Source organism: Chaetomium strumarium, assembly GCF_033439665.1.
Source record: "Chaetomium strumarium strain CBS 333.67 chromosome Unknown B0T15scaffold_3, whole genome shotgun sequence".
Classification (NCBI taxonomy): Eukaryota; Fungi; Ascomycota; class Sordariomycetes; order Sordariales; family Chaetomiaceae; genus Chaetomium; species Chaetomium strumarium.
This window is the reverse complement of record NW_026944431.1, coordinates 332,390-359,546: the sequence shown is the minus strand read 5'-3', so window position 1 is coordinate 359,546 and position 27,157 is coordinate 332,390. Positions and strand designations below refer to the sequence as shown.

Below are 27,157 nucleotides of genomic sequence, written 5' to 3'. Positions count from 1 at the left end.
TCTTGCCGACTCTCTGGCTCTTCCGAAACATTAAAAATGCTGCGCGTGTTTGGCAGACAATGTTGTCGACAATGTACTCCCACATCTCCATCATTCTCCTCTTCCTCCGACTCATCAGGGTTAACCCGGCAGACGCTTGCACTTGAGCAGCATGAGAAGCCACTCAGCGGCAAACTTGGTGGCCAAGCCGATGCCAGAATAGGTACTGGACGTCCATGGCAACCAGATAGCCCCGCTGGCGCGTCTGGGGGACGTAGAAGTCGTTGCTTTCCACCCTCTCCGCCTTGGCCACATAGCCGATTTTGGGAAAGATGTGCTTGGTGTACATGTCCCACGGTGCGCTGACAAACTTGCGGAGGTTCTCCTCCTCGCTCCTGTTCCAACTACAAAGTGTCTCGAAGTGGAACGTCACTTTGGTGTCGAGGTTGAAAGGTTCCGGAATAAGCCTTCTGTCGGTATATCGATATGTACCCCGTCGGAAGGCAGAGGGGAGAGGTCTTCGTTCTTTTCATCTTCATCCACCAAGTTGAAGCATGTACAGGTGATCGTACCATCTTGTCCGACAATCCTGTCCGACAATCTAGTGCCTCTGCCCTCGTTGGGCGCGGCTCTTGCCGACCGTGACATGGGGTGGACATAGGTATACAAAGTACATAGTACTCGTACAACTGATTGTACACGGTCTTTGGCCCGACGAACGGTTCCCCTTGGCAAAACACCTTGTCCCGCAGCAGCTTCATGTGGTCTCCAAGATTGCGAATCCGCTTCAAGAGCTGCTGGCCGACTTGACCGCATCCCGAGCGTGGGCCGGGAGCGCCGAGTAATTGTAGCCAGCGTCGAACACTTCTTGGTTGAGCAGATGATAACGCATGGCGGTGGAGGCAGTCATGGTGACCGGCAGGACAAGCTCTTCAATCTCGATTTCGACTTCATCATCTCCTCGCTGGCGCCTTGGCTCCCGTTGGGTGTGCGGTGGTCGCCGTTCTTGACATGCGGTGAACATGTACTCGTACAACTGATCGTACAGTCTTGTCCGACAACTTCCTTCTGCATGAGTGCCCGCTGCTCCAAGCGCTTGGCTGGAGCGTGTCCATTAGACACGGGCCCACGGGTCCACGGAAAACGGCCTGGTTGAAGTTCTTGTCGCCGTCGTCGCCGCTGCGGTCTGGGCGAAGCCCGAATCTCCTGAGCCGTTGATGTTATTGCCGTTGGGGACAGCCCCCGGCCGTCTTCTATTCCCAACAATACTCTGACAACCCTGTCTGGGGTGTGTAGCGGCGAGGTCGAGGCCTCGGTCGATCTCTTTCGAGGCGACCCGGTCCATGCTGTACTTAGCAGCACAGCGAACCACGAGGTCAACAGCCCGACTCCGGTCGGGAGGAGGCCCGCGTTCGCAAAGGTGCCAGATGCACCGGTTTCTGAACTGGCAATGTGGCAGTAATGTTGCGGCATTCGTATTTGCTTTTCTTTTTTCTTCTTTTTTTTCTTCTGTTTTTTCCCTTTTCTTTTTGGTGTTTTTAAAATTTAAAACTTCCTGCATGGCCGCTGGGCCCTCAACTGTTAGCCACCATCCGAGAATCTTCAGCAGCATGGTGAGTCTTACCTTGTCCTCTTCCGACTTTCCACCTCCAGTCAGTTCTCAAAGATGTTCTGGACGACCCTTTCCGTGAGGATTAAGCAAGATAGCCGTGATGCCCGCACCGAGCAACCGTGCCACCATCTTCATGATTTGCAGGGGCGGTCCAGTCCGGTCGTCGAATCGTCGCGGCCTTGTCGCCTTGCCTCCCGAACCCCTTTCCTTCCCGCCTTCTATATCTTGCATCATCTCACGGGGCCTCCCTCAAACAACAAACCAACATGTTCTTGCGAACAATACTCGAACACACCTTCTTTCCCTCTCCCCGACATCGGAGGCCAGTTCCTCCTTGAGCTCATCTAGCTCTGCGCGCAAGTCCATCGGTCGGCCATCGCGCGTGGACGGCAGGAGTCTGGTGCAGAGCCGATCGCGGACATCAACAATGCCGATCATGCCGTGTTTATCTTCCGCCCTGTCCGCCGGCGAGTCGCACCGGTAGCCGACCACTATGCCTTTCGTCTCTCCTACCGAAGGCGGCACAACGACCGCATAGAGAGATCCCAATACAAACATCCCCTTGTGGAGGGTTTCGTACCGAGAGTCCCACACAGAGAATTCTGTACAAGTTCTTTCGAACAGTAATCCGACAGTGCCCTTCCGGGACAATAACCAGACATGTTCTTTCGAACAATACCCCCACAACTTTCTGCGAATCATCGGTCATAGAGGTTCCAGAAGGTCCCTCCCCTTTGCTGTCGTTGTGTTCGAACGAGAATCAAGCATGTTCCTGCGAACAATACTCGAACAATGTTCTTTCGAACAATATTCCGACAATGCTCGGCGAACCAGCGGTCGTACAGGTTCCAGAAGGTGCCCGGGCGTCGCCGCGTCGACGGAGTTGGGACCCGCTCTTCCCCTTGTCGCCTTTCCAATCCTCGCGGGCTGAGTCGCTGACCGGGCTGATGACGACCCGGTATCGGGGTTCTCGATGATAATACTCAAGACACGTTCTTTCGAACGATAATCAGACAATGCCCCCTTCGGGACAATATCCAGACATGCTCCTTCAAACAACAACCGAACATGGTTCCGGAGCGCTTCGGCGGCCCGACCCTCACCTCCAAAAGATGGCGGGAGGGCCAACGGCCATAGAACTGTTCTCGCAAACAGAGAAACCAGCCTTCGGCCTGAACAGAAAACCAGACATGTTCTTGCAAACAGTACTCGAACACAAGTTCTTTCGAACAATAAACCGAACATGGTTCCGGAGCGGCTTCAGAAGATGGTCGAAGGGGCTGTAGTCTTGCACGGTCCAGTCGAGGGCTTCGGCATCAATCCAAATGTCGGCGGTTCGTGTGCCACTTCGAGCTTCGGGCGCAGCGCTCGCAGATAGTAGTAGTACAGAATGGTACAGGCCACAGGTGTGGGTTGTGCGCAGGCCATCAAAATCCCCGGGGGTTCTGAAAGTGAAAGTGTAGTCCTTAACATGAAGTGTTGCTGTCGTCCGATTCTTCTGAACGTTGTACACTCCCTTTGTCGCCGGCGGCGAAGGTGTTGTTGAGAGTCGAAAGATACGTTCAAGAGGACACCCCGTTCACCACTTGACTTTGTGGTCCGGAAAAAGAAGGGAGGGAAAAGAAGGGATAAGGGGAAAACAAATACTCAGACAATTGGTCTTGTCGATCTCAGCGATACTGACTTGGGATCTGCCATCGCTGGATTATTAACCAGGCGCCCGTCGACCAAACGGCGCATCTCCGTCCCTCCCCTTTGTTCACTCCTCGAACAAAATCTCCAACCTCCTCTCCATCCTACCAGCAGCTGCCTTCCACGCTGCCAGAACTTCAGCACGCGGGCGCCAGGTATCGACGTAGTTGCCCAGCTTGAAGGTCAGCGTCGGGCAGCCTCCGTGACGCCAGTTCTTGGAGACGAAGTGCACCTCTAATGTCCGCTTGGTGGCCTCAAAGTAGAACTTGTCTCTCAAGCAAAGGGAGAAAGTCTCGATCATCCTCATCTTGGCCACAGCCTTCGCGGCGCTCAGGAGGAGCTGGTTCATCATGTCGTCGTTGGGCCGCGTGCGCTTCTGCAGGCACGGCAGGAAGGGCCGACCGGACGAGGACGACGGAGTTTCCGCGTCAAAGTACCACCTCGCCCCCGTGGAATCGGGCCCGAAGTCGAGCCGGAAGCTGCGTAGCGCAGGGAAAGGGCGTGCGCCGCCTCTGAAGGGGTCAGGGAGCACGTCGAAGGCCAAGGGGGAAAGGCAAAACTGCCCGGTCAGTTTCAGGGAGGTGAGCGAAGAGCACCGAGAGAAGGTGATGATTACGTGTTCTGCATGGTGCCACCGGTAGTACTGGGAATCGGGTTGGCGGTCCCGGAGGTCTTCGTTGTCCGCTACCGAGCGGCGGCCGATGTGGACGTGCGCCTCCTCGAGGAGGGGCATGCCGTCCGAGACAAGTCTAGGGAAAGCCAGCGCGCAGCAGATGCCTAAAGCAGAGGAGGGAAAGGGGTTAGTTTCTGGGTCTTTACCAACACGATATTGGTGGGATTCATCGGACTTACTACTCCTCCAATTCTCCTTTGACTTCGCGGTCCAAAACTCGCCCTCGTCAAACTCGAGCCGGAGCCGTCGCAGGTTGCACATCAGCCATGCTATCGCCACAACGTTGCTCGGATCGACGTAGCGAAGGACCCCCTTGTTCTTGAAGACGAAGTCATGCACCGACTGTAGCATCTTAGGTGCCGGCCCGTTGCGCATAGGCCGTCCAAGCTTTAGACTGAGGGGTTGGCGGAACATCAGGGACATTTCATGCTTCCACATGTCCGTCACAATTTTAAAGTTGGTGACGTCGCATGACGGGCTGGGCTCCGTGCAGTTATTCAGTGACAGACGGAAGGGGGAGGCACCGGCCCCCATGCTGGCCTGCACTCGGGTTTCAACCTGGTGCAGTGTTTCTAGCACATCCAGGATTGGCTGGGTGAGCAGCCAGGAATCGACTTCCTTGACGTGCTCGTTTTCGATAAGCCAGCCGTGATTTCGGATTCCGTCGAGATGGAATCCGACCTGTACATTGTGGAGCAACTTGTGCTGTTCAATGTTGCTCTCGTTGAACAGGCCAAGGAAGTCATTCAGGGGCATTCTATGCACGCCCGAAGGGTCAACCTTGACCGTCGTAAACATGTTGTCATATTCGACCGAATCTTTCCAGGACGGATAAGCCGCGACCAAAGCGTCTCTGTCGTCTTCGTCGTCCAGGTGTCTGAGGATCATGAGCTCGACCTCCCTGGGAAAGCTGTCCATGGTAGGCGGGCCCTTCCTTGGAAGAGAGCCCATGGTAGACGGGGCGGTGAAACTGGCCATGATAGACACAAACGGGCGCCCTAGGAAGTCTACTGATTTTTTAAGTAGGGAGGGGAACTATTGTCCTGAAAATTGATGGAATAAACTGTGCCGGGCACGGTGGTCCCCGAACAGTGGATGTCTATGCTTTCGTTAGCCCCTGTTCTTTCATCCCAGAATCAACTCCCGAGGTGTCGGTGGTAGTAGACTTGCGGAGATAGCGATCGAGAGATGCGAGTGGTCTTACATTGCTTACTCTTGATCTTCCCGAGCTCGATGGTCGTGGGTTCAACGCCCAGCTAGACGGCCTTTATAAGCCTGACCGGCCGCAAATGTTGCTTTACAGCCGAGAAAAACGCGACTTCTGAGAGGAGAGATGAAAATGCGCCGGCTGTCTGTCTGAGTTAGCGGTTTGGGTGGAAGAAACGGAAGAGAGCGTTTGCTCTAAATGCTTCGCTATGCTGGGAGAAGATGAAAGGTCGGTCCAGCGGGATGGATCCTGCTCGGTGAAATTTTCCCGTGCACCGGAGGACAATCCTCGTCGGTCAGGTGCCCGGAATGTGGTCAAGATAGGGCTGCGGTGTACTCGGCAATGCCGCCAGGGATTTTCAAAAGGAACCAGCCAGGCGGCGGCTCTTGGCCTCCGCACGGCGTGAAGGTAGATTGGAATGGAGGGGAGGCGAGTGCCAGGAGTGGAGGAATGTGTGCTCGCGGCGGAGCAATGCAAGTTCAATGGTAGACGACAGAATCGGAGAGTTGATGAGGAGAAGAGAAGATTGATTTCACTCACGTTGCGGAAAAGAAAACCGGAAGCACGTCTTGATGTAGAAAAAAGAGAGGAGCTGAGAGAAATTGCTGTTGGTTTGGAGGAGATGATGGCTGATTTTATCTATGATGAAGAATTGGCTGTTGCACTGGAGAGTGGAAAGTTGTGAGGTGCGGAAGAGGAAAGTCGATGGAAAATCTCGAAGGGGCAACAGACTTTTTCAACTTCTACACATCCTTTCCGCATGAACTGGACAAAATTAGGGCTTCTAACCCCGGCCTGCCTCGCAAAGAAGGCATCTATCAAATAAGTGGCCGGGAGGGCAAGAAGGCGGGGGGGGGGTGGAAACACCGCTCCCGGTCGACGGGCCGGACAGGGACATCCGGGAAGGCCACCTTCCACGTTGACCTACGCCGAGACATCACCCAGTAGGCGGCCAATAGACATACTGGATACGGATCACGGTAAAGGAGGCTGGCAACAGGTCTTCCACAAAAGAGGGCAGTCACAAGGTTCCAGCTATACCACAGACCACCGTGACACCGACGAGTAGGCAGGTCGACATCATGTAGGATTAGGAGACCTAGTGTGCGAAGGGTTGGTGAGCGATGCTTGACATGCAGCGATGGAATGCATAGCGAGGTCGTAATGTACATAGGATACGCATACACGTGGGCATCTATTTCAATGCTAGTTTCCGATACTATCAGCTAGTATGTTATCTTGATCGCTGCCAGTCGAATAAACACAAAATTGTAGCCAGAAATCTTCAACGGTATCCTGTGCCTGTTCCCCTGACAAGGGGCTGGAATGCGGAGGTGGGAGGCGGTGGAATGCTGTTCCGCCCTTCCGGGTCTCTGTACAATAGCACGTAGAGCACGCCCATTGTTCAGTCGGCTTCCCGCCGATTCGGCAACACTGTCACGAGCCCCACGGCCGGCAACAAAGAGCACTGACGTTCCAAAACTGCTCGCAACGTTTGACCTTTCTGCCCCGGCCCGGTTGTTCATTGTCGACGGGACTTCGAAACACCGTCTCGTCGTTGAGTACCTCGTCCATTGTTTCCCTGACGGCTCGACCTCCTTGCAAGGAACGATCGACGAAAAGAACAGCAACTGAGGGCCTCTATTTCGAGCAAGCCTTCGATGCTCCAGATCACGACGGGTGATTCGGACCCCTACTACTAGTATGACCGAGATGACGGACAATACCGAGCCCCGAGACCACCCTAACCAGCACTCGGTGCTGCCTCCCCATCTCGAAGCAACCCCAAACCGATCCGCTGCTAACGTGTACCTGTTTTCCTAGCATCTATCCAAACCACCCACCCCAGACTCGACATCCCGAATCTATCAACCTCCGACGTCCTCAATACTAGTACCCCCTCTTCCGATCAACCCGATTCACCAACTCCTCCCCCGCCGCCAGCCGCGTTAGGTTACACTCCAGAATCGCCAGAACCCTCTCAAAATACCTCGTCGACGCCCCCGACACATGCGGTGTAATAATGACATTCTTCGCCTTCCACAGCGGGTGCCCGTCCGGCAGCGGCTCCGGATCGGTCACGTCCAGCGCCGCACCTCTGATCAACCCACACTCAAGCGCATCCATAAGGTCCTCTGTCTGAATGACTGGGCCGCGAGCAATGTTGGACACGAACGTCCTCCCCTTTCCCTTTCCCTCACCAGCACCACCAGCACCAGAGGATCCTAAGACTTCAAACTCAGCCTTCCCAAGCAGGTGCTGCGTGCGCTGCGTCAGCGGGGTGGCGACAACCAGGAGATCCAAGCCCGACGCGAGGAAGGCGTGCAGGTCCTCCGTCTTGGCGCCCGAGAACCATTTTGCGGGCAGGCTGCCCTCGGGATCGCCCTGTAGTCCGGGGGGCGTCCAGCCGTGGTCGCGGCGGGATTCGGGAGTCGGGCGCGGGTGCAGGGTATACGCGTGCACGGTCATGCCCATAGCTGCGGCGACGCGGGCGGTCTGCCGGCCGATGCTGCCGTAGCCTAGGATGCCGCTGTTGTTGTGAGAGAGGGAGAGATGTCAGCGGATACCATCCCGGGGGTTGGGGGGAGGGGGGCATAGTAAAAAGAAAAGAGAAGGGAAGGGGACGGAAAATGGGGGAGGGAAAACAAACATACACTGTCTTACTGACGGCATCCTCGATCGACATCACGCCGCTCCGGTCCCAGTGGGCTTTCTTTTGGAGCTCGAGATACTCCGGCACTAGGAGGGTTATTAGCGCGCAATATCCCATCAGCCAGCCAGCCAGACCGACAGACAGGAGGAGGAGGGAGGAGGGAGGACATTACCGCGGTGCTCAAACGCCAGGTAGGTGGTGATGATCCACTCGGAGATCTGTGGCCTTTTTTTCTTATTATTACCCGGAGCAAATCACCGAATAATACTCCCACTCCTACTACTACTAGATCCACCAGCAAGCACGGCACAGCTCAAACTCACCCATGCACCCCATTCGCCGTACAAAACACCACCTCAGTATCCCTAAACAGCGGCGTATCCAGCAGGTGATTCACCCCGGCGCTCATCAGCTGGACATACGCCAGCTTCGGCGCCTGCTCTGGCCGGGGCAGGTTGGCGAAGGTCAAGAGGATGGTAACGTCCTGCCACGTTTCCTCCGGCAGCTCAGCTTCGGATGGCAGACCGGCTGCGGCCACTTGTAGTTGTTGCATGCGGTAGACGACCTGCAGGTCCGGGAACTCGGCGGCGAGTTCGGCTAGGAAGCCGTCCGGTTCTTTCCAGGGGGCGAGGACCAGGAGCTTGTGGCCCTTGAGGGTCTTGTTTGCGTCTGTTTTGACGAGCATGGTTTTGCGGGAATGATGGTATGTGGTCCGTGGAAATAAGGACACTTAGTAGACAGAGAGGAGTTGGTAAAATGATCTGTGAAGAACTGGCAGTCTGGCGTTCCGCTGTGAAGTGTGGTGTAGCCTACCCTGCCTTATGATCTTATCTCCGCGCCCTATGCGTGACGCTGCAGTGATGCGGGGTCTGGATGGCGCGAGAAAAAGCTGCGGAGATCATGTATGGATGGTTGGCCAACCGGAACAACGTAAGCGCTCCTCCCTTATCATCGCCTCACGTCGGCTGGAAGGGGGGTCAGTCATAAGAAGATGACTTGCATTGGAGACCTAATATTCTACGGTAGACAGGCAAAACCCTTACATATAAAGATGCTGGAAAATGGGAGCCTGTCAACTTCCTCCGCACTCCTCAGAGTTGTACTGCTATGTACCTAACAGGATGCAGGAAGAATACCCCCCTCTCTACACTTCCGCCCTGTGTAGCCGGACCTGGACACCACTGCCACTTCTGTTCTCGATAGTATGGTGGAAGCGCATGGGCGCATCCGGTGGCGACTCGGCGTTCGCGACCTGGTCGTATCGCTGCATCATCCGAATAATCACATACGCCGACTTGATACGGGCAAACTGTTCTGCGAATCTAGGTCAGCAAAAAAAAAAAAAAAAAAAAAAAAAAAAAAAAAAAGGCATAGTATTTTCTAGACTCTGGCAACTCAAAAACAGCCGTAGAGTCTAGACCACTAAGACTAAATAAGTCAGGTAAGGCAAGGTACGCCTGGTACGGTACTTACGACCCAAGCATTGCCGCACGCCTCCGCCAAAGGGGATGAACTCAAAGCCATGCTGCTTCCGCCCACCATTCTCCAGCCACCGCTCCGGCCTGAACTCGGCGGCATCGGGTCCCCAGATATCCGGCCTCTGCGCGAGGGCATACGTCGGGATCAGGATCTGCGTGCCCTTGGGCACAAACACGGGCTGGTCCCTCTGGGGACCCCCTCCCCTCGGCAGCACGGTATCTCTCAGCGCGATGCGGTCGTTCAGCGGCACGACGGGCGCCACGCGCAGCGTCTCGTTGATCACGGCGTGCATGTACGGCATCGCGTCACGCACCTGCCTGAACCCGAAGCCACTAGCACTAGTAGTAGCACTGGTACTAGTAGTAGTGGTGGTGGTGGCGGTGGTAGTGGTAGTACTGCCCTGGCGGCTGCCGGCTTGCGGGACGTCAGCACCAAACTGGGCCAGCACCTCCTCCCGCAGCCTAGCCCAGACGCGCGGGTGGCGGCAGAGGAGGTAAAACACCCAGCCCAGGAGGGCCGAGGTGGTGTCGCGGCCCGCGGTGAGCACGTTGAGCGTCTGGCTGCGCAGCTCGACGGGGTCCTGCGTCGACTTGGCCAGCTCGTGCAGCAGCACGTAGCGGTCGTCCTTGTTGTTGTTGGCGGCGGCGGCGCCCGTGCTGTGCTGCTGCAGCCCGCTGAGGTAGTCGTCGGCCTCGCCGCCGCGCCGCAGCCGCAGCTGCACGAACCACTCGGCGTACCTGTGCACCGCGGCGCAGTGCTTCCGGAACTGGCCGGAGGGCAGCAGCCAGCGGTACTTCCAGAAGGCGCCGCGCGTCTCGACCCAGGCTTTGCCCGCGTCCATGTGCTTGCCGATGTTCTCGCGGTCCGGGGGGTCGTAGCCGGGCAGGGTGGGGAGTTCGATCCGCTCGGCCGGGTTCTGCGAGTGCACCGAGTAGCCGTACAGCATCTCGGTCATGACGTCCAGCGCGAGGTTGTAGAACAGCGGCTGCAGGTCGAAGGCTCCGGTCCAGCCCTTGTCGGTCTCGGTCTCGTCGCTGCCGCCCTGGTACCGGTGCCGGTCGATGGCCGCGAAGAGGTGCTGCACGTGGCGCTCGAAGAGGTCGAGGTCGTTGATCTGGTCGCGGGCAAACTGCGGCCGGACGAGGGCGCGCGAGTGCTTCCACTGCTCGCCGCGCGACGTGAAGATGCCCAGGCCGACGAAGGGCAGCCAGCTGGCGGCGCGGTGCTCGCTGATGTCCCAGTCCGCCGACTGCGTGGCCAGCACGGCCTGCACGTTGACCGGGTCGCGCGACACGATGAGGTCATAGTCAAACATGGGCACCACGGCCGTGTGCACGTCGGTGCCCATCTCCCCGTCGAGCGCCTCGATGACGTACTGCGGGCCTCGGTCGTTGCGAGTCGCGCGCAGGCCCTCGATCAGTCGGCCGAACCCGAAGAAGCCCTTCCGGGGCATGACCGGCGCCGCACTGCATCCTCGACGGGCCGCCTCTAGCGCAATGCGTTGCTTCGCCTCTTCTTTCGGCCGCCGGTAGTAGTGGATGAGCTGGCCGAGGCAAAGCTGAAAGGAAATGTGCAACAGCAATGCCACCAAGAACGCCATTGTCTCTCGGGTAGCGGTCGTGTCGCGCCCGGATAAAGACTAAGATAGTCTAACCGCAAGGGTGAACAGCAGCGAAGCGAGGCTGTGGATCTGTCTGTTAGTCTTGATCTTTCCCGGGTTCATTATCACTTGGTCTGGACAGTTACCTGAGCCGAGACGCTTCTATTTTTGAATGGAGAGACTGGCACAGCCGGTTATTTTGTGTCCGAGTTGGCTGTTGTCGTGAATCAGCGTCCTAGTCGAGGGCTATCGGAAGCCTCGACGGTCAGGTGCAGTAGTAACTGTAAGCGGAGCAGGTGGAAGTCCCATGCCGGCAGAAATTGCAGCCCAGGCAAACAATTTCGCTGTTCATTATGCGGGAGGAAGAACGACACTCATCTGGTGAGGGTGCCCACAAATCAGGCCGTGGCGCTCAGGGCAGTCTAGCAGCGGCAGGTGCTTTCCGTTCTTATGCCGTAGGTCTTAAACGACATCCCACCCCTAGTCTTTCCCTTTGAAGGGACGCATCAGCACTGACAGCAACGAAGGCAGCCATGTCCCTGCCCATTATCAGGAGCAGACAGTCGAGGCCGGCACGGATCGTTCCCGTTAGGAGGGGCCAGCTCACAGCCATCACGTATGTCCCTTCCCAATTGATCAATTGCCGCGTTGCAGGTAAGGTATTGTCTCTCGCTGCTTCCGGATTACTTTGCTTACAGGTACCTTCTCTCAGACTGCTAGTACGACGAGCTTCCTCTTAAGATCCTCGCTCGCCTCACGCTTCTCTCCTACATACACGACAATACCCAGCTTACCCCACCCAGAGTTACGTCTTGTTACACTTTCGCTTTACCATCCCATTATTCATAATGCACTGGCTCACTTTCTTTTTGGCGGCCTCGACGCTGCTCGCGGCCAAGGCTGCGGTACTTCCACGTTGTGCACAATGCAACGTGCCTCCCCAATACTCGGGCGAGGCGCAGAAGCTGGCGGATCCAACCTACGGGCCCATCCCGGGCGCGTCGGATCTCTACAGCAGCTACTGGGGCATCGAGCGGCCTTTCCCTGGCAACATCACAGACCCCGTCTTCCCGACTGAGAACGGCCCGCCTGGCGAAGACGACTACATCTGGCAGAACCTGCTGTCGGCGGAGTGGATCATCTTCGAGTTCTACCAGCAGGGCATCGAGCGCTTCAGCGACCAGGATTTCATCGACGCCGGCATGCCCAACACCACGCGGCGCCGCCTGATGGAGATCCGCAACAACGAGGCCGGCCACCTGCGCATCTTCCAGAACCAGATCTCGCCCACGTCCATCAAGCCGGGGCCCTGCCGCTACATGTTCCCGCTGGACGAGCCCCTGGCGTACCTCTCCTTCCTGACGGTCATCGAGCTGGCCAGCATGGCCTTCCTCACGGGCCTGGCGCAGCTGCCCAGGAGCGACTTCGCCAAGGGCGCCATGACGGCCATCTCGCAGACCGAGACCCGCCACGAGCTCTGGGCTCTGACGGACCTCTGGAAGACGGAACCCTTCGCGGGGCCCACCGACACCACCTTCCCCTACGCGAACCAGATCCTGTACAGCACGCACAACCTGGTCGTGCCGGGCTCCTGCCCGCCCGAAAACCCGGAATACCCGCACCCGCGCCAGCTACTGCCCATCCTATCGGCCACCCCGAACACGACGAGCCTGGCGCCGGGTGCGACCATCACGCTGCACTTTCCAGAGTCGGAGTCAGACAGCCAGCATCAGCCGGCGTTCTTTAAGGACGGGAAGCAGTACTATGCCGTGTTTTTTCATGGCGTGCTCAACGCCAGCGTGCCCATCGACACTGGCAGTGGCAGCGGCAGCGGCCCCATCTCAGTCACGATCCCGCCGGAGTTTGAGGCGAAAGGGGCCATTATTGCCTTGGTGGCTGACGAGCCCGGTGCGCCGACCAATTACTCTGTCGTCGCGGGCCCCGCGGTCATCCCCATGCAGCCGGCGTGGTTGGGGCCTGCGCTTGTGAGAGGAGGGGGCGCGGTTTGAGAGGGAATGTGATTTTGTGATGTATCAGCTTTTTAGTTTTTTTTTTCTGTCTTCTTCTGTTCTTTATGGGGTTGTGTTTCACGCCTATGGGCTGGGTACCTTAGGCAGCGGCTGTTAGGCAGCTTAGGGTGTATTGTTTTGAACAAAGCGTGATAGGGACATTTTAATACGACAAAGCGAGCCAGAGGGCGCCTGTTCCAAGTTCAAGTTGTTTACAAAGTATTTGTTGCTGTGTGGTTTGTGACGGACTCTGTGCACAATGTCGCCCAAGACCATGATAGTGGTGCTTCCATGTCGGAATCTGACTTCCTGTTCGATGCAGGAGGACTTGGTTCTATTCTCTGTCAAGCGCCTAGGTGTTCAGGTCAAACCCATATATATATGAATGCTGCGCTTGTCCTCCGAGGTCTACTGCTTTCACCACCCAACTTCGCAACGTAACCGAACCCAACGTAACAAGTCCCCCATACTGACGATCAACACACAATGGCAGCAGCCCAGCATCCAGCTTCCCAGCAGCACCCCCTCGAGCAACCCGGTGTGATCCGCCTCCTTGTTGAATCGCGCACGCTTACCGGGGAAGACCTCCTGAACCTCGCGCTGACGAGCAAGGCAATCTTCCGACTGGTGTACCAGGAACGCCGGCGCGACAAAATCAAGCGTCTCCCCTTCCTCTCCAACCGTCAGAGCCCCGTGTGGTCCGCCATCGAGCTGGACGACGCCAAGGCCCTGAAAGACGCGCTTGAGCTGGGCGAGTTCGACGGAGACGACGCCACTAGTACCTCCTCTCCCAACGGCCGCCTCCTGCACGCCAACGGCGGACGCGGCGTGCACCTGCTGATGGGGATGTGCATCGAGCGGGGATCCGTCCGCTGCCTGCACTTCCTGCAGTCATGGGTCGACAGGCCAGCATCGCCGTTCGCCTACGACCCGGCGTGGGTATATGAAAGGGTCAAGTGCGAAGCCCTCCTCCGCTCCGGCAGACTAGAGTGTCTCCTGTACCTCCACGATCGGGACAAGGCACAACAACAACAACAATGCCCATCCCCAACCGCTCTGTACAGAACCCTCCTCCAACAAGCCCGCTCCCCGGCCGCCGTCACCTGGCTTGCGCGGCGCATGCCCGACAACACAGATTACCTGCCAATCCTAATCGCCCAGGCCGCAAACCGGTACACGCAGCCGGCCGTGCTGGAAGCGCTGATCGAGCTCGTGCCACGGGATAAGCTCTCTTCCTCCTCCACTAGTCGTAGGAGCAGGAGCAGTAATAGGACTGCGCTCTCCGCCGCCGCGTCAGCCCTGCACAGCCCCGCCATCGACGTCCTCCTCCGCTGCGGGGCGCGCGCCTTCCACCACCACCACCACCACCACCACCACCACCACCACCCGGTGTCAGCAACGGCGTCGTCTTCTTCTTGCAACCCGCTCTTCTGTGCGCTTGCGGCATGGCACTTCCCCCGACATAAGAAGGAGGAGGATCAGGATAATGCCTGCTCGAGACCAGTCCTCCTCACGCCCAGAAGAATGGAAATCCAGCGCTGGCTGGCCCGGGTTGTCAAGCCCCGCGCGTCGGCGATGCATGCGGCTGTGGCGTACCTCACGGACGCGGCGGACATTGAGTTTAGTGTGCTCCGGAAGGAGAAGGAGGAGGAGGGGCAGGGGCAGAGGGTGTTGTTGCTGGGGGAGATGTTGGATTTGGCCGCGATGGTGTTTGTGTTTTCGTTGAGGGTGTTTCTGTTGGGAAATTTGGGGTCGTGGTGGTTACACCCTCCTTCTTCTTCTTGGGAAGATGGTGAAGGTGAAGGTGATGGTGAAGGTGATGGTGATGGGTTGAAGGGGAAGCTGCTTGTCCCCGCTCGGCCGGGTAGAGTGACGGCGTGGAGCGAGACGCCCGTTGCTTCTGCCCTTCGGTCTGCCACTGGTGATGAAGAGGGGGGGACGGGGACTGCAAAGATCGTAGGGGAGACAGATCTGAACATTACCTGGCGCGAAGGGCTTTCGGGGCGATGGGTGAGGGCCAGGCTGCGCGAGGAAGGCGTCTCGCTACCCAGGCCGCTCGAGGAGATCTGGAACATGCTGCTTACGCCGACGACTGCCGAGCTGGCGGCGCGGTACCTCAAGTTCCGGCCCGAGAAGGTGAGCGCGGGCAACTCGCTGGACCTGCTGTGGGAGTTGCTTGTTGCCGCGGAGAGGGAGGGATCTGTGCCTGGGATGACGTCTCGAATCCCGGGAATGGACTTCGACCTGGATGATTCTGAATGGGAGGAGCCGGTTAACGGCAGGATTGTGCATGAGGTGGATGACGGGGGAAGAAGAAGGTGAGTCCTATCCCATCTCATCCTCCTCCCACCCTTCATCTTCCTAAGGATTCCGGCTGACTTTTCAATTCAGCACCCTCCCTTCTGAAACACCAGCGGCCCAGGAGAGAACATCAGACCCAGACTCGGACTGGGAGATCACCCACACTCCACCCTCCGGATCAGATGACGATGACGATGACAATGAGTGGATGCAAGTGCAGACCACTCACACAAAAGAATAGCGAGTTCTGAGTAAGTAGATTTGTAGAACCAGACTGTGATCATTTATTTGTCTCGCACTATGCCCCCTTTCCACCTTCAGGCCACCCTCAATGTGAACCGTGGTGTAGACCAAGCAACCGCCAACTCCTGTCAATCTAAGACAGAACCAACCCCACCCCCTCACTACCTCCATCAATCCCAGCCCAAGCCAGAACCGCCTTCTGCGCCTTCTCAAACTGCACCCTAAACTCCCTAGTCCCCACCCGCACCCGGGGGTTCGTGCGCAGCATGTCAGTCAACATGGTGCACAATCCCTTAGTAAACTCAGCCTCGCCGCCAAACACCTTCCCCGCCTCCCGACAGGTCTCATACAGATACCCGTACGTGACAGCCTTGATGTCGTCCACCGACGGAAAGGAGGAGCATGAGGAGGTCTCGTTGTCGTTGTTGTTGTTGTTGTTGTTGTTGTTGTTGTTGTTATCCTCCGCCGTCGTCTCGCGCGGCAGGCTGCCCGCAATGACCAGCACCGTGGTCACGTCAGTCATCTCGTTGATCCACTCGGGCCCGCCACCGCGGCCGCGGATGCTGAGGAACTTGCCCTTCAGGGCGTTGCGCAGCGCCGGGATGGGCTTGCCCTGGTCGAGGTAGAGGTTGGCCAGCACGAGGCGGGCCGACGGCAGCGGCTCGAGGTGCTCCGGCCAACAACAGGGCGCCGTCGCCGCGCCGCCGCCAGGAACGGCGTTGTTGATGATGGTGCGCAGCTTGGTCTCGATCGTCGGGAGGTCCTCGAACGAAGGGTAGATGCCGGGGTGCTTGGCCGCGCGCATCGCCGACCGCAGGAGCGCGTGGATTTCGCGCTGCGCTTGGTGCAGCGGGTCGAGATCCTTGCTGGGTTTGAGCAGGGTGAGCTTTTCCTTGTGCTCGGCTCTGCAGCGATTGCCTATTTCAGGATTTCAAGTTAGAATTCTGTGTGAAGCTCAGAGCAAGTGAGGTAGGTAGCAGGGACTTTACAGTTGCAGTCGAAGAAGTACTCGTGCTGCAGCAGAGCCTGCCGGGCAGCGACGTCGAGGGTGGGATCGAGGTAGCAGATAGTGATCTCCTCGCCGGCAGCAATCTTCTTCAGTGAGCGGATGTGCAGCTTACGACCCTCAAAGTAGACAAAGGCGTTGGGGTCGCACGAGTGGTTGATGGTGGCTGTCACGGCATCAAAGGCATATCCGACAGACTCCTTCTTGGTCGGCGGACGCAGCCTGATGCAGTTCATGCGCAGCTATGGAAAAGGTCAGTCAACTTCATTCAGACCTTGAAATCGAAAGGACATACCGCCGGCACCGTCCTCCAAACCAGCGACAACTCTCCCTTGCAGCCAGTCTCCTCATGAATCGCCATGGCGATGTCCATAATCTCAGTGATACGGGGCCCGTTCTTGGAGAATTCGTTGAAGTGGTTCTCCAGATACCGATGGACCTTTCCCAGCGCATTCTGGCCGCGCTGGAGCCAGAAATACACGCGGTGGGCGAGCAGGTGCTGGGGCCTCATCTTGGGCGCTTTCCGGAGGACCTTGCACTCGTCCTTGTGGAAGCCGGTCCAGGCCTGCTTCTGGCAATCCTACATGATGATGATGATGTTAGCTACAATTTCTCTCTCAATTCCCACGCCGGTCTGGCACTCAAGTGAGTGAGGCCTAGTACGTTAGGCTATAAAGCGCATACTTTAGAACAGAACCTGGCAGTCTTGCACCCCGTACAGGCCTTAACCGCCCCATTTTCCTTAGACGGGCGACCGAACCCGGCCGTCTGGTCCCTGAAACACCAGTGACAGAAGGACGTCTCATCAGCATCGATAGCCGCCAATTGGAGCGTAACGCAGTAGATCTCGCGGCCCGCGTCAATCTCTGCGGCAGCAAAGAGTCCCGAGCCCATGCAGATCGACGATGAGCGGATCGCAAGCGGCGGGACGGGCGAGCCCAGGCGGGCAATCAAGTCCTTGCACAGCTGCGGATTGGTGTGGAAGGCCTCGCGCGGCGGCGTGTAATCGTCGTCGTCAATGATGTCGTCTGCGCCGTCATGTCCGCCATTGTTGTCGATGACCACGTTGGCCATCATGGCCTCGAGCGGTCCGTAGGTAGCCATAACCTTAGTTAGGTTGTCGGTTGGTAGGGTGGCTGAGAGGGGGATGTGGCAGAGACAATAAGTAAGGTAGTGATGAACCCTGATGATGAATTTTGTAAGTAATTTTGGGGAGATTTCTGCAGTATGAAGAGCGTGAGAGGCAAACGGGGAGGAATTACACCGGCAGTTGCCCACAAACTTGAGGGCAAGCTTTGGAACTTGGAAACACATGAAACTGGGCAATCCAAGCAGACTGGTGATAACGATGATCAGCACGACTATTACAGGTAGGTCAAATACCAGAACCAATCCTAAATATATCCATAACACTATACGGCACGAAACAAACAGCCTCCTCCACCCGGCCAATTCACATCATCATCGCCAACCATCATCATTACCTTACCACACCACAGATACTAGAAAAGATACTCCCCGCCCCTCACATTTATCTCACCTACTAGTATCACACATCCTCTAGCGCGTACTTCAACCAAGACGCCGCCACACCCCTCGGCGCGGCCTCGATCCGCATCATCAGCTCCTCGCCGGCCTGCTGCTGCTCCCCAGCGGCGGCCGCCGCCACGGCAACAGACCGCGAGACCACGAGATCCAACTTCCGCGGCTCCGCCTCGTTCGGCCTCATCCACGCGAGCCGACAGTCGACCAGCCGCAGACTGCGCTCGCCAAAGTCCAGCACCAGGAAGGAGCAGCTGCTGTCGCCGCAGTGGAGCAGCCCCATGTCTTTACCGCTGCTGTTTTCTCGTCGTCCCGTTCTTGTTGTCCCTTCTAGAGTGGGAGCTGGGTCATTCACATCCAGTCGATGGGACTGATGAAGATGAAGATGTTGTTGTTGTGTCAGAGCAGAGGTAGGCTCACCGGAAGCGGTAGACGGCACGGGCATGGAGAAAACGCAGAACCGATCCACACCGCCTCCCGGACCACCCGCCTTCAACCGCTCCTTCACCATCTCCACCCTGTTGTTAACACCACCACCACTACTACTACCACTAGTACCAGTGATATTCGTATCCCGCAACGCAGCCGCGAGCCAGCCAATAGGCAGCTTCTCCGCAGCATCCTGGGCTTCAACACCCAAAATACTGCCGATATTCCAGTTCCGCTTGGGACATGGCCCGTTCGGCCAGTAGGTATGTTCCAGTGCGCGACAGAGCTCGCAGAACACGATGGCGAGGAGGGCTGTGCGGGTGGGGAGCGGTTCTTGTGCTGCTGCTGTGGAGTGTTGCGGATGGTAGGCGGACATGGCCTGCAGGAAGGTCAGGCCTGCGCGCGGCGAGGCCGAGTAGTCCGCTTTGATGAGCGAACTGAGCAGGGAGGCGAGGAGGCTGAAGGTGGAGGCTGACTCGTGCTGCATGAGTGAGGGTTGGTCTCCAGGGAAGGGGAACAGGAGAGAGAGGAGGATAAAATGCTCTTCGAGGCTGGAGGGCAGTACCCGGGGCGTGATAGCGCACGGTTCCCAGGAGTCCTTGAGCTCCCAGAACCCGGCTGCTTGGGTGATGTTGATGGAGAATCCTGCAGGGGTACCTCCAAGTCTCGATAGGAAACCGATAAGGACGTCGTTGCAGGTAACCTCGTAATCGATGTGGAACATTCTGCTAAGGAGGTTCGTTATCCCTGTACTGAGCATATGAAGCTGCTGCACCGGGTCCTGGATTTGCTGGATTTGCTGGATTGGGGTACTCTCCTGAGGCATGTTCGGCGGAGGTGATGTTGATGTTGGATCGGGGGGTTCCGGCTTGATGAATGCAGGTAGGGAGTCCGGAGTAGTAGGGAAGACATGCTGTGATGATGCCTGATCGATTAGCACGGTTGACGGAGCTGACAAGGCTGGCACCATCGGCGACTGAGGCGTAATTGGTAATGTCGGCAGCAAGGCTAGTTGTGATTCCTTCGCGCGCACGAGATTCTCCAGTCTCATGTTCTCCGCCTTCTGCTTCCCGATCTCTGCGTCTCGTTCCAAAACCGAGCGTTCCAGACCGCTGATATGTGACTTCAATCCCTCGACTTCAGCGTCCCTCTCCCTGACCAGGCTTTGCAGTCTGCTGTTTTCGGCCTTCTGCTTTCCGATCTCTTCCCCACGTTCCAGAAACGAGCCCCTCAGGATGCCGACACCCGACTTCAACCCCTCAAATTCCGCGCCTCTCTGCTCGAGGAGGCTCCGCAGCCTGCGGTGCTCGGCCTGCGCCACTTGCATCTCCTCATCTTTGGTCCGGAGGGAGTCCTTCAACTCGAGCTTCTCCGCCGTGGCTTTCTCACATTCCTGCTGCAGCTCGCGGCTTTTGGTCTCCAGCTTTTCATGCCGGGCTTCCAGGTCCTCAAACTGGCGCTTGAGCTGACAAAACCGTGCCTCCGTTGCCTCGGCCACGCTTTTCAGGCCACTGGCTTGCTCATTGAGCTCCTCCTTGACGCACGTAAGCTTGATGTTCGCCGCCCGCGCTTCTTCAAGCTCCCTCCTCAGCCCGTACTCACGAGCCGTGGCCTGTTGCAGCGCGTATAGCACATCATCCACTTCCACGGTCATGCCGCGGTACACGCTGACGAGCTCGTGCATCTGCGTTCTGACCCTGCTGGTGGCCAGGGGAATGGGATGGTCACCCGGGTAGCTGCTGTCGCGAGCGAAGCACTGGAGATCATCGATGTGCGCGAAGATCCGGTTCCCCGCCAAGGCGAAGTCCCTGTCAATCCTGTCCCACACCGTCACCTGTTCCGCGTGGTTGTTGTCACATCCGGCCTCAGATTTGGGCCCCCGACGGATCTCCCCCGGATCTTGAGCTCAGGAGATGCCGACGGTCCCTTCTTGACCGCATAGCCGCCCAGCTGGAGGGGCTTGGAGTCTCGCGGCTGTTCTTCTTCTTCTTCTTCTTCTTCTTCACCCTTGGAGTACTCAACCACGGGGGGTGGTGGTGGTGGTGGTCGTGATATTGGCGGCAGACGTGAAAATGATGGTTCACCACCATCCCGGGGCCAATCGCGCGTCCGCGGTGGAGCCCCCTCCCGGCGTGCCTTCTTCTTGGGATGCCCTTTTGGTGAGGTCGGCGGTGGCCTGGACCAGCCGGAACCTTTTGCGCCCTTCTCAATGGTCTTGTGATGCCTGGATTGGTCATGTGTGTGACCGCGATGTTCAGTTGACGTCGGGTTAACGTTAACGTTAGAAGCTTGCGGCTCTGGTGAACCCGTCGTTGGGCTTCCAGAAACCCGGTTAGTGGATACAGTGGAGCCCCCATTGCTTTTCACACGGACAAGGAAGGGGCATCCATGACAGCGATCGTGAAAAGGGGGCGGAACAAGGGGTTAAACACCTTGTGAAGAAACGGTTTGTGTTGTGCATTGTTGATGAACCTCACAATATGCTGCTGCTGTGCTGACGCGGATGGAAGTGTAGGGTAGATGCTTCCGACGATGTCAAACCCAAGTATATCTTGGTAGTGGCAGTTGCTCGTCAGTTGCCTGTTTGCGGCGCCACAACTGCTGAAAGAAGGCCACAGTTCTCAGAAAAATAAAAGCCCATCTAGGGTGATCCAAACAAGTTGTCCCATTTGCCATGCGGCTTTACTCATTAATGCTTGTTCTTCCAAAGAAAACGTGGATCAGCCGCCCGCTTGCAAAGCTTCACTTGGCTCTTGGGTATCCACCATCTAGCCCGCTGCCCGCCCCTGACTCTCCATGACATGTCCTCGTAGGATAACCATGATGCTTTTTGTCCGCAGAGACCCTTCACCCCTTCTCATGCACGATATCACTGGCTCCTACAACAAGAAAAGTCGTGACCATCGTAAACCACAGACACTCGACAGGCATTGTACGCTCCTGATCGCATACCCCGCCGCGTCCCCTAACGCATCCTTCCTCGCCTCCAGCTCAAGCGCTCGGCGTCGGGAGAGCAGCCACCACCACCGGGCGGTCGGGGCCAGGCACCATCGCAGTCTGATAAGCGCCAGACTCAGGAACTGCCGTGGGCCGCGCGGCCGTCTGCTGCTGCTGCTGCTGCTGCGGATCCCGATCCCTCAAAGCCGCCGCCGTCGACGGTCGACATATCGTGCTCCAGTAGGTGCTCGGCACGTCCATGGCCCGGGTCGCGTTGATCTTCTGGTTGGGGCAGTAGTACCAGCTCTTGCTCACATAGACGGCATCGCAGCCGTTGCAGTTGACCTGCCGGAACTGGGTGGTAGTCCCGGCCGGGTACGTGGTCAAGGTCCCGTTCCACTCGCACGGGAACCCGTAGGTTTCGGTCACGGTTGTCGTGCATCCCTTGTTGGATGGTGGCACCGGTTGGAAGTCAATGTTGCCAGGAGGAGGAGGAGGGGGGCCGATATCGAGTGCCTCGCGCCGTTCGACAACCGCCGCCGGTGGTGGTGCTGAGGTGAGTGGGACGTTGACTGCGGCGGGTGCTGGCGGTTCGGGCAGTTCGGCCGGAGAGCAGGAGATCGGCACCGGTGCCAGAGCGAGGGAAAGAACGAGGAGCCTTATTAGCAGGTCCATGGCGGACAGCTGGGCACAGCTGCCTCGAGATTCACTGAAGGCAGAGGAGTATCAACTGAGCTTGATGAGGCCACACACATGCAGGACCTGGGAGACCCCGTTGCAGCCCTCTGGAAATCGGGAAGTGAGCCCAGCGCCTTATATGTATGAGCTAGCCAGATGCGCTTTGCCAAGTCTCGCATGGGACATGGGGGCTTTCGGGCCACGGACTCAGCACACCGAGGGCAAGGGATGAAGAGTGGCGTCACCGCCGGACTACTACCCGCGAAAAGACTCAAGAGCAGGAGCTTGTCTCTCGGAATGGTGCAGTGGTCAAGACTGAGGGCATCTCAGGCAGGTGGCTCAATATTGCGATAGCGGTGTGACGTCGAGCGGTATCAAGCATTTCTTTATTGGGATTGGGAGCACAGCAGCACACCCCGGATGGCGGCACTGCTCAGCCTTCACACGATAGGCTCGGTCCGGAGGCCGAAAGGAGACAAGCTTCCTGAGGGTCTGGCTCAATTTTGCGATGGACCAGGATTCACCATTTCTCGGAGCCTGGGCTGGAATGGTGCGCTGTGAGACATGCAAAGAATTTTTGTAAAAAACCAGGTTAGCATTCGTTAGTATTGCAATGTCCCTCCTTATATAGGTATGCTGGAGAAGTGCCGGCGGGCAGTCTATTAGGCAGCTCATATGGCATGTCCTTGCATTGTGCCTTGTCGGGGAGTGGTATAGCAATAACTCCCTTCAGGCGCAGATAATGGACAATGGAAGGAGACCGCCAGTAAGTAGAGCAGGCTGTGCCTCGACGATTGGGTGGATAAAGTCCATCATCAGGGCTGAAATGATGGTTCTGGACCAGCATTCTTCCATCCATGGCTAAGACACTTGTTGAGAGATAACCACACTCGGGAATGCATTCCGTGAGACATCGAGCCGACCGAGCTGTGTGGGGCGGAGTCCAAAAATAACAACAATCCATGGGGGCCAGCCCTGCACGATCTTTGCAAGACCCCAGTTTCTCTGAAGAGATCTCACAGGTCGATCCTTTCGATACGACTCGAAGCCGGTTTGTTCATTACCAGGAAACAATATCAACTGCGGGACCCGGGCTATTTCGAGTTCGCCCGTCTTTGCTGGCTTTGCACGTTGCAAGCTCTCGGGATGTGGCATGAACCCGGGCCTGCTGGGTGTCGGCCCGCCAGGCTGGGGTTGGATCATTGGATGCCATGCTCCCACCTTCCTTTCCCGTCGACGGGGATTTTATGGGGCCCTACAAGGCGGTTCAGCTCGGTCCGCAGAGTGACACGGTCTTAAGATCCATGGTTATTAGGAGGCTTTGCCTCTTTTGATATGTACAGTCCACGAATCTCGGAATAGTACCATCCACCGTGACCACATCAAAAGCAGTGGTACTCTGTTGTGCTCTTGAGTAGTGTGATTACCTGGGCGTCGGTCATGACGCATGACTGGACGGTGCCGGAGCTGATATGGCAGGTTGTGGAAGGGTACGCCGATGCGGATCGACGTTTGCATGTGATATGGTCTCCAACCTGGTGTTGAACCGTTGGTACGAGGTACGCGAGCTGCCATTGTCTCGGTTCCAGTCTCCAGTACTTTCGGTGTGCTGGCGCATTCTCCATGGGGCTCCGCGTCACACCCGGAGCCATTTGTAGCACCTGGGTCAACTGGAAGTACTCAGCCGGCGATGATGCGCTTTCCTCGAATGACATTTTGCGGCTGTTGGCTGACAAACGGAATGATCCTTGCGGAGGAAGCTTCCCCTTTAAGGGGTCATCCAACACGGCCGCACACATCGCGGCAGGAGTTGCTTGTGTCCGGTATAGGGCGGACATGAACCTCGCAGAACGAGTACCCTCGACCGGACAAATCCCCTTGGGGTTGGCGGGATATAATAAAGTGTCGGCTTAGGAGCCTAGGTGCCGAGAAAGAATTCCGCGTCGTAGACGTTGAAGATGGAGTTGAACCCGCGGGCTTCAACCTTCTGAGGATCAGCGGAATAGTCCATGGACCCACCGCCATCAGGGCTCCTTACTGCGTCATCCGAGCCCCATGAGCCACCCCGCCCTTTGAACTCGGGTAGCGAAGCCTTTCCGCCGTTGGTTGCTTTGCCAGGCGATGCCAGGGAAGTCTCACGGCCGGCTGTGTCTTGCAGGAGGAGCAAGCAGCGGCGCAACTCGTCGGTCATGTAGTTGATAACCACACGCTCCACTTCTGCGTCCGATGAACCTCGCTGCAGCGCCTGGGCTTGGCATAGCAGCGTGGAGAAGAGGAGATAGCCTTTGACATTGGTCTCGCCGCCGCACCTGATGCGGCGTTCGGCCCATCCTATGGAGTATTTGACCGCCTCCAGCAGTTCCTGTAGCGGCACGACACCACTGGCAATGCCCATGCCAACAGACGTGTTAACATCCATTTCGTTGCCGGGCGCCGTCCTATCAGGCTGATGATCGAGGCTGATGCTCTGCCGGAAGGAACGGTCTTCCTGGACTTGCCACAAGAGTTCAAGACAGATCGTCAGAATAGCAACAGTAGGGACGGACCGGAATGCGCCGTATCCACATGTAGCGAGTCTTGTGAAGTCGTCGAACTCGCTTGCCGTCCCGGAGTCGCCAGCGGGAGATCCGGTAGCAATGGCTCGGTACAGCTTGAGAGAGTACTCGACGCACACCTTGCGAGCGAAGTAATAGGTGGGGTTGTTCTGCGCTGCCCACAGCCACGGGTGGTTCAGCGCCAAGAAGAAGCGGTGCACCATATGCTCAGCTAGCCGGAGCTGGAATAACGAGAGGCGTTTGGGAAGGATGCCTGCGGGGTCGTAGAAAGGCTGGAAAATAGAGGAGAGGGCGCCGTATGCATTCCTCAACTCGTTGTTCCACTTTATCGTCTCCTCCCAACTAACCGGTGAAGCAAAGTGGTTGACGTACTGGGCTATGGCCAGCCGCACGGGGAAAGACCGAAGGAGAGCGATCTGGACGGTGGTCTGAGTAAAGCAGCTAGGGGGCCTAGGTATTGACGGGAGCTTGGCGTTCTCTTCAAGCTGCTCATCGTCGTAATTAGAAGGCGGACGCGTGTCGAAGTCAGATAGAGACAGAAGAGGGGGCGCTCCGGTATCCAAACTCGATTGTAGAGTGAGTTCTAGGACGGTGGCCCACAAACGCCTTCTCATTTCTCCTGCGAACACGGGCAGGTCCGGCAGGTTATCCGGGTCGCGGTGAAGACCGAGATACATGGCAGTTCGCAAAATGTACCCCGCGCCCATCCAAGCGAGATCACCACCCATCCCACAAGTCTCTCGCGCCAGGTGGAGGAGACACATGGTCTGCAAGCCGGCGAAGTTGATCCGCGACCGGTCGTGTGGCAAGACGAGCCAGACTTGGGCTTCGTAAATCCACTGAGCAGCCAGGCGACGGAGAGCCGAGGCGTCGTCTTGGAAGCAAGTGCCGATAGCCATGCAGAGTTGGAGCTGCACTAGAAATGCCGGGTCGGCATAGTCAGGGTTCTCCCAGTACTTCTGGTATCCCCGCCAGAAGGTAGGTCGATGGAGAATCCTGTAGACGCTCTCAAACGTCCTGAAGTATGCGTCGACTAGCCGCAGGGCGGTGTCCTGCGGAGGCATGGCTTTGCCGAGGTGGAACGGGGCTGATGTGGGAGTCCTCGCGGATCTAATGCTCTTGGCTACATCTCTGCATTGCTGCAGGAGGAAGCAGAGGTCCGGCGCATGAACCTTGTCCGATTCGATACGCTGGGCTGTGTTGATGATTAGGGGAAACTGTTCAAGACAATCAGCTCGAGTGCGCATGGTGTAAGCTCTCATCACACCGCGCATGGTGCCACTCAGGCCTTTATCCGCTAAGAAGGAGCAGTATAACGGGGTTCGGTGGAAGATGCCACAAGCTGAAGACGAATGGGGCGAAGTAATTACAGGAGGAAGGGCGACCTACAAGTTTGTCCCCGTTCAGCAACGGGCTCACCCCGGACAGCCGCCGATATTGGGCTCCAACAAGGTCCTGGGATAACGTCGTGTGGCCCGACCGCGAAGACGGCGAGCCGTAGTCGGGGCGCCTGAGGGCGTCGGCTAGCTGTTGTTCCAGCTGCCGGACTCGCTCTGCCAGGGCAGCAGAGGCTCCCGCGGCCCCCAGTCCGGGGTCGGCATGGTGGGCATGCGGTAGCGAGCGCGGGCTAACGGCTGACAGGGGTTCAGGGGTCCTTCCGGACGGCGCAGCACCGGACGAAGGATTCGAAACCGGCCGCGGGTGCTGCATCGACATCGACACGTCCCTAAAGGCGAAAGTCGAGCTGCCGGACCGTTCGTCGGCTGCGGTTGAGGAACGGTCGGGGTGCCCAGCCAGCGCGGGAGAGAGCCTCCACAGCCGCGGCTTCGGACGGCGCGCTTCCTCGTAGGTGCAATTGACGATCTTCGACTTCAAGCAGCTGGCGCACGGCTCGTTGCGATCGCAGCGGATCTTGCGGGTCCTGCACTGGATGCACGAGAGCGCGGGCCGGTTGCGCCGCCTGGGTTCCGAGAGCTTGGTGCTCCCGGGACTCCCAGCAGACGTTGGCGGAGCTGGCGCCGCGGCTACCGCTGACGGCGCAGCGTCCGCCGCCATTTCCATGTCCATGGCCGCGTCCGGGTTGGGCGAGAGCTGATGGCCCGGTGGAGCCCCCGGACGGGCGATGCGCTAGAAATGGTACAACCAACGGTTCAAGTCGCGTGGGAGGGCACCTCGTTGTTCGGTGTTGAGGAAGAACAACCCGATCAATAATCTGGAGGGACAAGGCTGCACTTCGAAGGTCGGGTGCCTGGTATGCTGCAGCTCGGATCGGAACACCGCAAACACCTCGAAGAGAAAAAAGTAGGGGTGTGCCGAGTCGCGCGACAATTCTCGGGTGATCGCCTTAGTTAGTGCTCTCTGCTCGCCCCTGATGGCCCCCTTTCGGCCGCCCCATGTGGGAGCACCACGGAACGGAAGGGCGCTGCTTTGCATCCACTCCCTTTCTCAGTACCGCGGCCCGGCTTTTCATGCCACTTTGAGGCTGCGGTAGGCTGCACCTGGCCTCGAGGATATTGGCCTCAGACCGGCATTCTCGGTCGGAATGCGGGGGTTGGGAAGCTA

At 57.7% G+C, this 27,157-nt stretch overlaps 9 protein-coding genes across 9 annotated transcripts; 2 read left to right on the top strand and 7 right to left on the bottom strand.

Moving 5' to 3' along the window:
- Window positions 1-163: 163 nt before the first annotated feature.
- Window positions 164-889, bottom strand: B0T15DRAFT_491930 (uncharacterized protein; the record flags this gene model as incomplete). The annotated part of the gene is made up of 2 exons (XM_062866818.1): window positions 164-374; window positions 786-889. The coding sequence occupies 2 exons, from the start codon at window positions 887-889 to the stop codon at window positions 164-166; spliced, it is 315 nt and encodes a 104-aa protein (XP_062722158.1).
- A 2,461-nt stretch (window positions 890-3,350) lies between these two features.
- Window positions 3,351-4,934, bottom strand: B0T15DRAFT_552149 (uncharacterized protein; the record flags this gene model as incomplete). The annotated part of the gene is made up of 2 exons (XM_062870287.1): window positions 3,351-4,060; window positions 4,136-4,934. The coding sequence occupies 2 exons, from the start codon at window positions 4,932-4,934 to the stop codon at window positions 3,351-3,353; spliced, it is 1,509 nt and encodes a 502-aa protein (XP_062722157.1).
- A 2,119-nt stretch (window positions 4,935-7,053) lies between these two features.
- B0T15DRAFT_509763 (oxidoreductase-like protein) lies at window positions 7,054-10,895 on the bottom strand (the record flags this gene model as incomplete). Its single annotated transcript, XM_062867809.1, has 7 exons — window positions 7,054-7,693; window positions 7,818-7,902; window positions 7,989-8,041; window positions 8,140-8,485; window positions 8,860-8,929; window positions 8,988-9,130; window positions 9,290-10,895. 7 exons carry the CDS (start codon window positions 10,893-10,895, stop codon window positions 7,054-7,056), a joined length of 2,943 nt encoding a protein of 980 aa, XP_062722156.1.
- A 359-nt stretch (window positions 10,896-11,254) lies between these two features.
- On the top strand, window positions 11,255-12,920 carry B0T15DRAFT_138512 (uncharacterized protein). Its single transcript, XM_062861851.1, has 3 exons — window positions 11,255-11,350; window positions 11,423-11,549; window positions 11,608-12,920. Exon 3 carries the CDS (start codon window positions 11,744-11,746, stop codon window positions 12,902-12,904), a length of 1,161 nt encoding a protein of 386 aa, XP_062722155.1. The 5' UTR covers window positions 11,255-11,350; window positions 11,423-11,549; window positions 11,608-11,743; the 3' UTR covers window positions 12,905-12,920.
- Window positions 12,921-13,242: 322 nt separating this feature from the next.
- B0T15DRAFT_501067 (uncharacterized protein) lies at window positions 13,243-15,479 on the top strand. The gene is made up of 2 exons (XM_062867392.1): window positions 13,243-15,222; window positions 15,296-15,479. The coding sequence occupies exons 1-2, from the start codon at window positions 13,391-13,393 to the stop codon at window positions 15,444-15,446; spliced, it is 1,983 nt and encodes a 660-aa protein (XP_062722154.1). The 5' UTR covers window positions 13,243-13,390; the 3' UTR covers window positions 15,447-15,479.
- Window positions 15,480-15,581: 102 nt separating this feature from the next.
- On the bottom strand, window positions 15,582-17,528 carry B0T15DRAFT_392983 (uncharacterized protein; the record flags this gene model as incomplete). The annotated part of the gene is made up of 3 exons (XM_062864667.1): window positions 15,582-16,366; window positions 16,438-16,657; window positions 17,139-17,528. 3 exons carry the CDS (start codon window positions 17,526-17,528, stop codon window positions 15,582-15,584), a joined length of 1,395 nt encoding a protein of 464 aa, XP_062722153.1.
- Window positions 17,529-17,664: 136 nt separating this feature from the next.
- B0T15DRAFT_552133 (uncharacterized protein) lies at window positions 17,665-20,815 on the bottom strand (the record flags this gene model as incomplete). Its single annotated transcript, XM_062870286.1, has 3 exons — window positions 17,665-20,259; window positions 20,310-20,649; window positions 20,799-20,815. 3 exons carry the CDS (start codon window positions 20,813-20,815, stop codon window positions 18,004-18,006), a joined length of 2,613 nt encoding a protein of 870 aa, XP_062722152.1. The 3' UTR covers window positions 17,665-18,003.
- A 601-nt stretch (window positions 20,816-21,416) lies between these two features.
- Window positions 21,417-22,037, bottom strand: B0T15DRAFT_491922 (uncharacterized protein; the record flags this gene model as incomplete). The annotated part of the gene is made up of 1 exon (XM_062866817.1): window positions 21,417-22,037. The coding sequence occupies one exon, from the start codon at window positions 22,035-22,037 to the stop codon at window positions 21,417-21,419; it is 621 nt and encodes a 206-aa protein (XP_062722151.1).
- Window positions 22,038-23,958: 1,921 nt separating this feature from the next.
- B0T15DRAFT_509757 (fungal-specific transcription factor domain-containing protein) lies at window positions 23,959-26,662 on the bottom strand (the record flags this gene model as incomplete). The annotated part of the gene is made up of 2 exons (XM_062867808.1): window positions 23,959-25,812; window positions 25,985-26,662. The coding sequence occupies 2 exons, from the start codon at window positions 26,660-26,662 to the stop codon at window positions 23,959-23,961; spliced, it is 2,532 nt and encodes an 843-aa protein (XP_062722150.1).
- Between the last annotated feature and the right edge of the window lie 495 nt (window positions 26,663-27,157).